This window comes from Sander lucioperca, chromosome 3 (genome assembly GCF_008315115.2).
Source record: "Sander lucioperca isolate FBNREF2018 chromosome 3, SLUC_FBN_1.2, whole genome shotgun sequence".
In the NCBI taxonomy this organism is placed as follows: Eukaryota; Metazoa; Chordata; class Actinopteri; order Perciformes; family Percidae; genus Sander; species Sander lucioperca.
In genome coordinates this window covers 13432273-13446649 of record NC_050175.1, presented here as the reverse complement: position 1 = coordinate 13446649, position 14377 = coordinate 13432273, and the positions used below count along the sequence as shown (strand labels likewise).

Sequence of the window (14377 nt, the reverse complement as noted above, 5' to 3'; positions counted from 1 at the left end):
CAGGATTCAGAAGCTGGAAATACCAACAGTTTATTTTCTACTTTTTGTGACTACAGAAATGTTAAAACATTTTGAACACTGAAAAAAGCTGGATGACATCATCACTTGCTTCTCAATTTTCTTTTTTTTTTTTCATTTGCTTAGCAATCACAACAGATGATATTGCACGGCACTGAGAAAGCAGTAGCAAAGCCTGGGAAACAGCAATGACAAATCAAGTCATGAGACATGGAGTTATACATCTGAGAGTAACACACACACACACACACACACCCACACACATATATACACACACACACACACACACACACACACACACTGAAGAAGCATTGTGAGTTGAGAAGTTCAAAAGAATGAGATTAAAGTCAACAAGAGCACAAGGCTGAAGAGAGCAATGAGATTTCATTTGGAAATGCAAGTGCAAGATGAACTACTACTGTAATCTATTTCTAAATGTCTATGACAACAAATATGCTTGTTTATCAAAACCCTTCAAGCATCTTTGTATATGAATAGCTGGAGGACACCCCTCTGTGGGTGAGAAACTAGTTCCCCAGCGTAAGAGATCCAGATGATTGTCTTAGGCGCCGCAGTATTGTTATGAGACTTGTAGCCAAGCTACCAATCATATAGGAACTCCTTATGGACAAAATAAATAACAGAAAATGTGAAAATGGGGGAAAAAAAGAACCACATCGCATCATCCATTCCCTCTTTAACACAGGCCTTTATAACTGTTATATAAGCACCTGTACTTTGCTAAAACACGCTCCCATTTTCCATTCGGTGACTGCTTAACATGCTGATACCGTGCTGTCTGCATGACAGAGACAGCAGTACTAACAGTAAGGCCTCTGACAACCCGAGGGAGTCAAACTTACTGTTGGGGTATGCACCAATCAGCCACACATATGCATACACACCAGCAGTACATACCGATTTTAACAATGGACAAACACACAGTAAAGAAACACATGCAAATGAGCACACAAACAAAGAAAAAGAAATGAGCAGGTGATCGTCCCCATACACACTCACACACTGATTCCTTGGTAAGGTTCTTTGCAGTTTTATTAGACTTTGCTCATAGTCATTACACGAGTACGTACCAAAAGAACATATACTAGATGGAGCGAGGCGGCAGTGCCACAGCAATAAAAACAGACCCAGCTCCGTGGCACAGCCCCTGGCAGACCGGCTGCCCAGCCTCCACTCCACCTCACTCTGTGCATGAGACAGCAAAGTGAGCAGGACTTGCAGCCCTCGTTTCAAATGCTTCAGATTGTACATTGAACAGGAGATTCCCAACATGGTAGAGTAAGCTTGTCTACATAGCCCTACGCCTTCTACATTCTATACCCGTGCGAATGGCAAATCAAAACTCAACAAGTCTACCTCACAAATGCCAGTGCTTTTCAACATTATACATATTTTTTTCCAATTTTTGGTTTGTTTTAAAAATCTTTGGATGTGCAGTAATACCCATAAAATAACTGTTTTTTTTAAAAAGTCAAAAGAATATTAAAAACACATACACATACACACTGCTTTTTGCCAGCTGTTCAACAAAGTAGCTCCTGTATAACTTTGTCTGCGTTGGCAAATCAACTGTCTGGGTTTCTGGCAGTGTTTAAAACACATTGAAATGCCGGCTAGGATTTAGCTGAAGAAGAATACAAACTACTCCTTTTTATATCTAAGCATGGGAAATAAGGCTGTAACATAAAACTGTCTTTTTTGTTTGTTTGTTTTTCAAAAACCTACTATATACAAATCTAGAGTTTCTACAAATGCATAAATTAAAGCAGTGGTTAACCATTACAAAAATGCAATTAAATTAAAATCACAACACGGAAGTAGAGAAAATGGAAAATATGAACACAATATCACAGCAGTTGGTTTTACCCTGTAAAAGCAATAGTCTACCATCATAATATTGGCATAACCCAATGTCTGATAAAAAATACGCTTCTCCCTCCATCCCTTAAGTTTCAAACATCAACCCTGAAACTTGTCCTCCGTGACTTGAAACAGAGCACTTCTGCCAAAAAAAACAACTTCAAAATAGATAATCATACAGCTTTTTGAAGTAACAATAACAGTTACCACACGAGGGAGTTCTGCCTTACTCACAGATAGACGTCTCAATGCAGAACTCAAAGGAATTATTACTATGAGGTATTCAGAGACATTGGTAAAGACATGCACGGCCAGAGTGCTGAACCTTCCTACACACAGCAGAGAGACAAGGAAGGTAAGGGGAAGGAGGGATGGAGGGGTAAAAGGGGGCAGGGGAGAGGAGAAACAAAGACCTTTGGTTTAATCTGTAGAAGTGGACAAGAGAAATTCCTTTGGTATGTTTTCATTGCATGGTTGCGCTGGCGAAAGCACCACGGTGTGATTAAAAAAAAAAACCTTTTCCTTGTTTCTTCAGTAGTGGCCCTTCTACAGGCTGAGGTATTCACAGAGTCAAAGGTGAGAGGTCAACAGCGGTATAACACTTTGGTTCAAGCAAGGCACTCGTCCTGGGAGTTTTAGAAAGATTGCAACACGTCTGCTTCTACTTTCAGGAACATGTCTGCCTATAGTTGAGTCAACAATTCTCCCCATGGCTATGTCAGCTTGTCTGCCTATTATCATGCAAAGACGTCTGACCTATTTGGTGGATCAATATTCTCAACCTATAGATACACACTAAGAGGGAGGGCCGAGTAGAAAAAAAGCTGCAAAAAAGACACTCCAGCGGGGTACTCCGTCACATTCACATAGGTTGTTTTGAAATGAATCATGTTATAATCATATTTTTTATATAGCCACAATGTCAGCTTTTACATGTTGTACTTTGGTACTGCTACCAAGCAAAAAGAAAGACTGATCACATGGCTAGCGAGTCCTCTGTACCCCGCAGGCACCTACATGGCCGCTTGTGTGTATCTATGGCTAGATCAGCATATCTGCCTATAGCTACATCAGCATGACTATCTACGGAGCTGTAATCAGAGCACAGATGAAGCAAGAGCACACATAGCAGGGGTGCATGAGTTGAGTGCAGGTGGGAGGGGGAGAAAGGGGAGAAGAAAGGAAGAGAGAGAGAGAGAGGAGGCGGGGGAAGGGGAGACATACAACATCTTTTAACACCACTCACAGAGGCCGTGCAATGAGAAAAAATCTTTGGTTATCTTTGGTATCATCAAAGTGATAGAAATCACGTATGGAACTTGAGTGAGGTAGCATCTTTGGTTCACACTATAAAACATCAGCAGGTCTTGACACATTTTTGTTTCTTGTCTTCTTTTTGGTTTTTTCTTTCAGAGGTGAAGAAGCAGCTCCCTCTCGTCTCTCCTTCAGCGCTCGTTCTGATGAATGTAGAGCTGCTAACCCTGGCCATGAGGAGGATGACGGCAAGGGGCCAGCTCAATATATTTAATGATAGGCTACCGGGGTCAGCTCTGTGTAGTGCTTTCCTCCTAGTGCTGAAATGCATAGCTTAACCGGGAGAGCGGAGGCAGGATGGGAGGGGTGGGGTTGGGTGCTCTGGGTGTTGGCAACAGGCAGGGTGGGGTGCTTTTGTATTCAGGTGACGAGGTGACATTGCTGTGCGAGCGCCTGAAAGTGATTTGAACATTGATATCATCCCCTCCACCCAACATCTTTGATGAGGAGATAAAATCAAATACGTATGAAGCACACGGGGACGCTGATGCTTATTATTAGAGTGGTGACACAGTTTGTCCTAAAAAGAAATCAGAGGCTGTCTGTCTCTCTCAATGTGTCATGAACATACAGCATGAGAGCCAGCTTTTGTTTTCACCTTTGCATAGAAAACACACGACTGAATGGATTAGTCTTTGTTTGCCAGCTGCTGGTATTTGAACACATGAACTTGAGCGAGATCTGGAGGAATTAACTAAACAGAATTACGGGAAAGGATGTTTCTGTAATGATTCATCTTCACAATGAGCATTTGCAGGAACATTCTCTAGACTCTGTGAAGCCATAGGCCTAACTGGAACATTTAGTTTGATTCAAAAAGGCATCTATAAGGCAAATGTTAATAGTTAATTTTCAGGGTTGTGTCATATGTTCCTTGCAAGTGGAAATATTATACACAATGTTGTATGGAACAAAAGCTGTGACATTCTCTTCTTTGTGACGCCTAAGTAACAGTCTGTCTCAGGAGGTAAGGGAGGAAATGAGGTACAAACAGTCTTAGGATTATCAGCTACAAAAAATACTCTTTGGTCAAATTACTTCATATCAGGTTCTGAAGTGGATTTATTTCTAAACTGCATGAGAGGCTTCAGGGTGTAGAAGGCTTTGGTTTCTCTTGTTTAAATTATTCAACGCTTCAGCATGTTGGAAGAAAGCACTACCATGGTTTGGGGTTTTTGGTTTGGTTCAGGGTTGGGATATTTGGTTTTGGGTTAGCAGTCTACGCATGGGGATCTCCCTGTCTGTCTGGAATGCTTGATAGAAAGACAGAGAGCTGACAGACAGACAGATAGTCAGACAGTCCACCGTCACAACAAGGTTGCACAACGATCCAGTCGCTCCTGTAGGATTTTTTTGTCTTTAAAGTTGATTGGCCAATCCCACCGGAGCTCCACATTCTGGCTGTTTTTCAAGGGTGTGGACAGCTGCAGAACAGACTGCCAATAGGCTGATTAAACCTCCATTTAGGGACCCATCATTAAAACCAACCAATCAGATTAAAGATAAGGATGGTGAATGATAGATTGATACTGGGTGGGGAGGTGTGGGGTGTAGTAAAGCTAGAGACCAGTGACAGTGAGTGTGTGTGAAGGGGGGTAAAACTATAGTCTTTTTGCAGTATGTTACACGTAAATGTGTTGCTGAAACAAACATTTCAAAGCAGGTCAAACAAGAAGTCTTTGGTTTGTTTTTTCATCTTTGGATACTATAAATATCAATATAGTACAGGTTTAAGGGCAAAACGTTGCTTCAAGGTCTTTTTAAGTTTCTCTTTGTTTCTCTTAGGTTTTAAAGCTTTTCCACCGAGGTTGAGTCAGTCCATGAGTTGGTCAAATCAGTCTTTCTTCAGGCTTTGGTGCAGGCGTTGGGGCCAGAGTTGACTGGGTGACCGGAGCCATCGTCCACCCACTTATCTAGGCTCCGGCGACGTGCGTTCATAAAGAAGTTGCTGACTGTGGCCAGCTCCAGGCCCAGCTGCTGGGCGATGGTGATCTGTAGCTCTTTGGATGGACGCTTGTTCTCCTTGAAGATGGCGTGGAGTGTCCGCCGCTGCACATCTGTGAACACCAGCCGGGGCTTCTTAGACACACTCCCCCGCTCGCTTCTGCCGTGGTCCTGTTCCTTACGCTTACATGCTGTGGAGGATTCAGGAAAGAGACAGACAGAAAGAGAGAGTGAGTTTGTGAGAATACTTAATACTGCATGACAATCCACTCTCCATCACACCTCTACCTTGGATTAAAAAAAGGTCCTGAATAAATCCATTGACTGACCCATGAATTATCTCAGTGGTTCTCCACCATACCAGCTTAACTTAGAAGTTTGTTTTCATTCTAACAGGGGATACACTGATATGATATATATATTTAAAGTCAATACCAATATCAGATATTTTCCAATGCATTTTTAACCCAAACTAACTTGAATTTAAATTGTTTAGGTGAAGGTCCAAAACAAGTTAAGCTTTTGGTGCCTATATCAAGATTCATTTTTACTTTGAGACCACAACATATACCTATATTATATTGCTAATATAACAATTGTTTCAAGTAATATCCTTGAAACAAACACTGTAATTTCACAATCCACCAAAAATATCAGCAGTAAAAGTAGCCTAATGTTTAAATGATAGCAGTATTGTTTTTAAATTGTCACTGTGTCCTGAAGAACCAAATTGGAAACAAGCGTTTAATGTATTATGCATCTCTACAACCCCGTCAACAATTGCAACAGCTGGTTTGAATGATGATGAATGGTCCTCCTCTCTGGTTTAACTTTTGTTCATTTGTAAAAACTAGCTATAAAATGGATTAGTTTTAGGTTTCACAGTACTCTAATATTGTGGTAGAAAAAGTGTTGTCAGAGTCATAGTTGACTCAAAAATGACTACAAAAGTTAAAAGACTTTTTTTTTTCTGTGTAGGAGCACCCCTCTTATAAGATTGTATCAGGTGCATGCGAAATAATAGCGGAATTAAACCCTTCCGCATGTTGTCAGGGAACCAGTTCTGGAGGAGAGCAGACAGACAGGAAGCCTGTCAGCCGGGGAACAACGGGTGCTGTCCGCGGTGCTGAAAACAACGGTGCGCTAGGCACTAGGCTGCAGCTGTTGACAAATGAACTACAGGTAATGTAATATTGAAAAGAAGAACTTGGGAATCCGTTTGACAGCAAATCAAACATTCCTTCAACTGATATCGTTGGTATTTGATTTCACGTTTTTTCTTTTGAAGCTCCCTGCAGCCATCCGAATTGAGATTCATCGGTGAGCAGAGACCAGGAGGGGGCAGACGTGCGCTGCTGGAACAAGGCCCAACATGGACTCACTGGGGGAAATGAATGAACGGTATATTCTAACCACAAAGCAATTCCTAAACCAGTGCTGAATACATTCGCAAAATGCACCAGGTGAATAAAAACATTTGTTATAGAAAACCTCAAATCGCAGTAATGGTACAAAAGAAACCGATTTGCCAAAATAATTATTTTAATTGTATCACTGTACTATAAAAACGACCAACGATTCAATATTACACTGGGCATTTGTAATAAAGTGGCTTATTACTTCGAGTTACTGGTTGTATAATATGTTTGCTCTTTAGTTTTGATATCTAAGATATGTTATTGTCTTCCAAATATTGCAGGTGTAAAGTAAGACCAAACAGTAGACTTAAGCTTCATAAGAAAGAGAGATCAAAATAAACACATCAGTCCAGCTGAAGCTGATTTTGCAAATCCCATTGTAACCTAATTTCAGAACGCACACACTTTCAGGTGTGTGGTAAAGTACAGTGCAGCGACCTACCCGCATGACCATAAACTGGAGTATAATTGTGAGTTTAAGTAGCCCGGTGTCTCCAGTGCTGGTAAATATTAACAGAGAGCTGGAGCTCCTCGTGTAAGGGCTGCTATAAATCAGCAGCAGTGAAGGCCACTCAGACAGCAGGAGCCAGCACAGAGCGGCCCGGCCCCGGCACAGGAGGCCCGGGTAGAGAGGCAGCTTTCCCAGGACCAGGGGGACATAACAGCGGCCTCGTTATCACACTAATCACACACACAAACACACACACACACACACACACACACACACACACACACACACACACACACACACACACACACACACACAAACACTGCTCCCGGCTAATCATTACAAACACACAGATAACTGCACACACTGGGCCTGCAGACACAGTGTGACGATAGTCCTGAATTTCATAATCTCACATAGAGCCCGAGAGAACAACAAACAGACCTCTGTGCAGCAAATACTACAAATATTCAACCCTCTAACTATTCTTACTTACAAGACCAGATTTATGTCTAAGTTATAAAATCATGAATTCTGTCCTGTGCCAAGTCTGCCTATTTACAAACATATTCTATTCTATTCTATTCAAGCAAAATCAGACGGGTAATTGAATACGTGGGAACGGGAGGGACGGCCCTAGATTAATTTCAGAAGGCTAAAATCAATAAGTAGATATCACATCTATTTCAGATCACGATCACATATCTAGTTCACCTAGAAACGAACGGATCAATATAATGTCGCTCAGCCAATTCTCTCGAAATTAATTTAGTTTTTAACTGTAAACGATTTCTTTTCTCACTACCTTTTTTGTGTGTGGCGTTTTTCAACGAAAAGCTACAGTTTTTTATTTTGGGTTTTTGCTCTAGAGAGGCTTTGCCATTTTTATTTATGTTTTTTTCTTATAAGAAGTTGAGATATAACGAGACAGGACGTGACATGCTCAAGGAAAGATAAAAAGGGAAAAATAATCAACAACTGAAGCAGGTCTGAAGCAGGCATTCATTTTCCCAGAACAGCCAGTATGAATTTCCTTACTTTAAATACATTAAAACCATAATAAATACTTACAGATACAGATTTTTGTTTCAATTTTAGGCTGATCACACTAATTATCAATGATGATCAAATACAAAACCAGCTTTCAAAAGTTGAATAGGCCTTTTTTTTCCTCATTTGCAAAAGTCAGTGATAAAAATCTCATTTTCAACACATACACACACACACACACACACACACACACACACACACACACACAAACAAACACACACACACACACACACACACACACACACACACACACACACACACACACACACACACACACACACACACACGAGCATGCACTCACACACGCACTTTCCATGTGGCTGCAGCCTCACTTTTCAAAAAGCTTAAATGTCCATTTGTAGGTCATTGATTAGGCTTATAACCTCAAAAAAATCTATTGGGTTGAGTGAACGCGCACAGACGATTCGGGCCTCTATGCTCGCCCTAATTGACTTGTGCGTACCTCAGGGACAAATTAATACAGAGGTCTATCAGTTAATTAGAGAAACCTCAGTCATGTCAGAGTTAGCTTACGAACAAAATATAAACGCATGGTCTCTCTATTCTACTTAACTTTATTGTATTCTGCAATGAAGGCCTATAATTCTAACAAAGTAACGGCAAAAAGCTTAACTTGACATTTAAATTTAGTAAACACTTTAAAGAACACGTGCACACACACTTTTCTCTTTCTCTGTTTACACCAAGGGCAACACCAAAAAGGCTGATCAGTTGCATCTACACCAAAATAAACACATTCCTAACGATTTCTGGGCGAAGGATCAGCTTACGCACACAGTCCAGCGGTCGATATTTTGAGGTAAAATGACATGAGCACTTGTTTCACACAACCCAAAAAATCAGTGTAGAGACAGAAAAGGGATGCGTATTGATATCAGGCCACTCATGTTGGGAGCATCAGCTTGGTGAAGCACTTTTCAACTTTAGCGACTTCATTACGCCTATTGTTTAACACACATTAAAATTGTATTATTTGACTATCCAACAGACCTCTCCTACAGACATTAGGCTCCAATTCGGTGGCCTTATCTAAAGAAACCAGGGTCGTCGATTCACCAAACCCAGACGCATGGCCTAGTTCTGCTTGCATCTAAAACCATTTGACTTCCAGCATCTTTTATTATAAAGGCTTAATTTCTGGAGACAAGTGGAGACATGATGTTATAGCTATATGTTATTTTGATAAAGAACTATCAGCCTAGAGGCACGTTTGTCCTGAATGCTACCCTCATGGGATTTTACATTACACTTTCATTGCTGGAAAATGTTTAGTTTTCTCTCTCTATAATGAAAACTCAGCTTTTGTCCCCAGCCCACTTAACCCACCGCTTAATATAAGGTAGCATTCGGGTCTAATGGTCCTCTGTGCTGAATTAACGCAACCTGTTTGAGCGTCTGTTTCTCTCAGCAACACATTCAAAAGATGAAAACAAAAAGGGGGCTTTACCGAGGCTTCGCTCACCTGCGAGCCTGAGCGCACTCATGCGTTGGAACTCAGGCTCCTGCAGCCATTTCCACATGCGGCGGAAGGTCTCTCTACCGGACTTGAGCTTGGACCAGGGTTTGGGGTTTCTCAGCAGGTCAGACAGGGTCCCCTGGGACCTGCACAGGACCCGCTGGGCAAAGATGGCCTGAGGGATGCTGTAGCGCTTCAGCTCCGTGGTGATCCTTTGCGCCACCTCTTTGGTATTCACCTCCTCCATCTGGCCCCCAGAAACACCACCCTCTCCCCCTTGCTGCCCGGGCCCGGAGGCCTGCTCCCGGCTGTTCCCTAGCCCCTGGCCGTGCCCTTGCGCGCCAAGGTGTGCGTGCGGGTGGTGGTGGAGGCCGTTGATTTGTACCATGCCCGCTGAGGAGCTCATGTGCTGCTCCGTGTGTCTACCGAGCATGGCCGGGTGGTGAGCCTCAAACCCGCTGGGGGTGAGCATCTTCTCACCAGGCATGGCGGCACCGGGGTGAGCGTAAGGAGGGATACCGGCCTGGGACGTGTGTATGCTGGCCAGACCGGAACCAGACAACGGGGAGAGGCTCTGGCCCATGCAGGGATCTTTGTGATGATATGCGGGATACAGACTGTTCATAGGCGCCAGACTCCGGTCCTCTCGCATTAACGTAAAGCTGCCGCTGACATTTCCGGGGATCCTCTGGTGGGGATGATGGTGAGGATGATGGGGATGGTGGTGGTGGTGGTGGTGGTGATGATGGGGAGGAAACTTGTCGGACACGGTGGAGATGGGGGGTAAGGGCTGCAGGGGGGTTAGGGTGGTGTAAGTGCTGCTTGCACTCATGCCAGGGGGGGCTTCACACATGCTGATGGCTGGATGCAGGTGTCCGTGGTGTCCGTGGTGATAGTCTCCGCTGTCCAGGAGGGTTGCCATGCCCATAGCGCGGTGGCTTAGACCCCGGGGGCTCGGACGGGCATGCGGACTGTGGCCACTCAGCAGCTCCCCGTGACCGGCCACGGACTCATGGCTCACTCCGTGCATGTCGCCAATATTCTCCATCGACAGCTGTGCGTTCATGATCCGGGCAGCGCTCTGGACAAACCATCTATCTGATTTACCGCAGTTAGCTGGTGTCCAGAAGTCCTCACGTCCAGTAAAGTTCAATTTTCTTTTGTTGCTTTTTTTTCTTCTTCTTGCAGCAGCCTCCTTTGCTCTCTTGTCCTTATATTCACAAATATTCTCCTACCTCTGACGCTGTTTTGCAGAATGAAAACTCCTTCTCCGAATCCTTTTTTTCCTTGATATCTTTGTTGTTTTTTAAAATTATTATTATTGTTTAATTCCCTTTATAATTCAAGCCCCCCCACCGCCAACCAGCTGTCCTTGCGCTCCGGTCGGGTGCCGCGCCATCTCTATAGTTGTGTGTCTCCAGCCCCTCTTCCACCGCAGCACAGATCACTGTCTACACATGCGCACTGTGAACACCCATCTCCTCCCATACTCTCTCTCTCTTTCTCACATGGGGCGCACGCTCTTTACTGGGTGAGCTAGAGGCCGCCCCCTCTCAAACACACTCGTACGCACACCGCCCCATTGCTCTGACGTCAGCTACCTTTTAAGGAAGGGAGGTATCAAACCACCTGCTAAGGCTATTCTCCCCAATAACCCATATCCAGTCTTTACTGAAATGTTAAAAAATGCAAATAGACGGATCTCTAATAAAATCTTCAAATAATCGACCCATGGAAATTGACTGGATGCAGCACCTAATGTTTGATTGCCAATTGTTATTTAGAAAATGTTTAATTTATTAGGGCTATAATGAGGCTTTATCTTCAGTCCTCCTTAAATTATTAAGTGCAAATGAAGTAAACTTCCGGGTTCATTTGGAGTTGATTTTTAACTAGTGAGGTCTGGGTTTCAAAAGCTCCAAACCTCCAATGAAAACACACTTCATTTTTCTCAAGAAAGCAGGAAAAAAAGTTTCAAAAATTACAACAAAGCATTATGATTTTAATTAGCAGCCAAAGGCTGCCAACACAGTTATGTCCTATGTATGAGGCTACATCACATAGCCTAGATCCATTCTTTCAGGCTACTTCAGCTGCACCACCCCACCCCCACACCCCTGCCAAATATGTGGCGGTTTAACCAAACGAAGAAGACTGTAGTACCTTCTCTTTTGATGGAAAAAAAAATGAGCAGATGTGTCTATTGTTCAACCATTAGGCTTAACGAACCAAGCCCAGCAGTATGTGTACGTGCGTGTGTGTGTGTGTGTGTGTGTGTGTGTGTGTGTGTGTGTGTGTGTGTGTGTGTGCATGCGCACACGCTTGTCCTATTTGGAGATGGACATATGCACATTCAATTTAACTTTGAGAATCATTTAAGTACAACACTTGCCTATATACACAGTGACTTTACAAATAAAACACCAACATGTTATTTATTCAAATAAGAGAACATTTATTTTTGTCGACAGACAACTTCCAAATAATACAAATTCACACATACACTCACAGACGCATTCACAGCTTCTCCAAGGCCATGGAGGAAATGACATGCTGACATATAACATGACTGCTATCCCCGAGTTGTTGTAGTGCACGATGCACGAGTGTCAAACTCCCCAAACATGCAGCCTGATAAAAGCCGGCCCCCTGCTTACATGTCAGGGACCGTTTAGCCTAATGGAGCGGTAGCGCAGGGCGTCCTCAGCCGGCCGAGGTGACAGCTTGCAGCGGTCAGTGTCCTGCTGGACCCCCCGCTGAATGAGGGACATGTCAAAGGTGACGCTTCAAGACTCCCAAAGCCAACATCTGCGGGGGGACAGATTAACCTTTCAGACTTTTCCCTGTCCTAGACCTGCTAGGGGCCCCGCATCTGTCAGGGTCCCCACAATAGACTCAGCACTCGGTTGAACGAGTTAAATAAAAGAAAAGAAAAAAAGAGAAGAAGTTAAACTGTCTCTGATGTGAAGTCAATGTCAACGGCGTGTGTGTGACGTGTGTCGAGACAAAAGGACACTAATTCCTCGAAGTGTGGCTGTCCAACCGTGTAGCCCTGTGGACATAATAGACTTTAGAGGCAGGCAACAGCGAAACTAAAACACTGCGAATATTGCATATTCATTTTAAATCAGGTAGCCTATCAAGCTCCTATATCTGCAATTTAATTTGATTTGAATGTAATCCGATTTTTATATTCTATATAGCCTACAGTTTGACCTTATTCTATACAATTAAATAACTCTCTTTATAATTATTAGGCCTATTTTATTTTTCAAGTGTAGGACAATTTATTCTGTTTTTATTTCGCTGCACATCCGCACAGAGACAGTTACAAGATGTGGAGAGACAGAAAGGCCAAGGTTTGGCCTTAAATGGCAGCAAACCTCATCTACACATTCTCTTTGGGATCGATAGGCTCCTGCCATGTCTGCACGATCTGAGCTGTGTGTTTATGTGAGTTGGCTCTCTATGGCCATTGTGCCGAGATATACCTGGCCTTACGAGCCGGTGGCATTTACTTTGCAGAGACTATAAGGGACATGGTTTTCTGAGCACTTCTGAAAGAAGATATATTTCAAGCGGGATTCAATTCAATTAGTAAAAAAGGAAGCAGAGGCACGGACCAACAAGTAGCCTAGTGCCTTACAGATCCATACATGTGCGGATATGCAGACGAGTTTGGAAAAAAAATAGATAGAAGAAAAGACTGTGCCTGAGCAAAGGGAGGCCAGGCAATGGGCACCTGAAGGCACTGTGTCAATTACTTACAGGTTTCACACTGATTACTAATCAGGGGCATCATTCCCGTGAAGCCCACAGCAGCATTTCCGAGCAGAAACAATATAATGCCTCGCAGAGAGGACCGTGGATCAATATTTCGACAGCTCTGCAAAGTGACACAGCGTTGCAAGCGTTATAAATGTTCAAATGACAATTACAGCTTGTTTGGAAATAAGGCACTGCTAAATGGCATCTGGTGAAACTAAACTTTTATAAATGAGGCTACTTGAGTTTGGCCTATATGGTCATTTATGGCGGATGAACCAATATGATATAAGGGCGCATGCAAAGAGAAACTGAATTAGCCTTTTGCAAAATAAATCACATCGCTCTTGTTTCGTCGTTTTCAACCCATAGGCTACATTCATTTATTGCTTCACCTTTTAAGCAAATCTATTTTTATGATTTTTTTTTTTACCCCGCTCAAATCCTCCCCCCAAATCAAGAATGTTAGTGGAAAAGACTAATATGTTAAACGTTAAAATATTTAAGATTATACTTCTCTGCGCTCTTTTCTAAAAATGTGCATTGCAGTGTTTGTGGCTGGCCTTTACAACATATTTAAAGTATAGGCCTTGAAAACACACCACACCGCGCCGATCAATACTGAATAACATTATAATTCCTGGAGGAACTCAGGCTACGGCCTTTGATTTGTTAGAATAAACAAACCTGAAAATATACGGTTTTTATATATAAGTCTCTGTGGCATTTTTGGCGTTTATATGTGTTATACATTTTTATTTAATGTAAGGCGATTATTTAATTTCAATTAGCAACCGAGTCACATCTTAAAGAAAAACTAATTAGTGTACTTATACAAATTAAATTAGTATTCTTATCATTCGTACTATTATGAATTTTACTGAATTTTATTGCTGAAACAATGGAGTAAAAAATAAGCAACATAAATAAATAAAGAAAATCATCATCTCAACCAGTTAACAGGCGGCAAGCCAAGATCACATTAAGAGCTAAAGAAGGATCATGTTCTCTTCAAACATTTAAGAGGAACTGATTTAGGTTTTCAAGTGAAAACATGTGAGT

At 42.6% G+C, this 14377-nt stretch overlaps 1 protein-coding gene across 2 annotated transcripts; it reads right to left on the bottom strand.

Moving 5' to 3' along the window:
- onecut1 (one cut homeobox 1) lies at window positions 1–11026 on the bottom strand. Of its 2 annotated transcripts, none has more exons than XM_031281554.2 (2): window positions 9542–11026; window positions 1–5348 (listed from the first exon to the last, which is right to left on the bottom strand). In XM_031281554.2, the coding sequence occupies exons 1-2, from the start codon at window positions 10614–10616 to the stop codon at window positions 5059–5061; spliced, it is 1365 nt and encodes a 454-aa protein (XP_031137414.1). In that variant the 5' UTR covers window positions 10617–11026; the 3' UTR covers window positions 1–5058. The 2 variants fall into 2 exon arrangements, with proteins under 2 accessions (XP_031137414.1, XP_031137415.1); XM_031281555.2 differs by having other exon boundaries at window positions 9557–11026.
- Between the last annotated feature and the right edge of the window lie 3351 nt (window positions 11027–14377).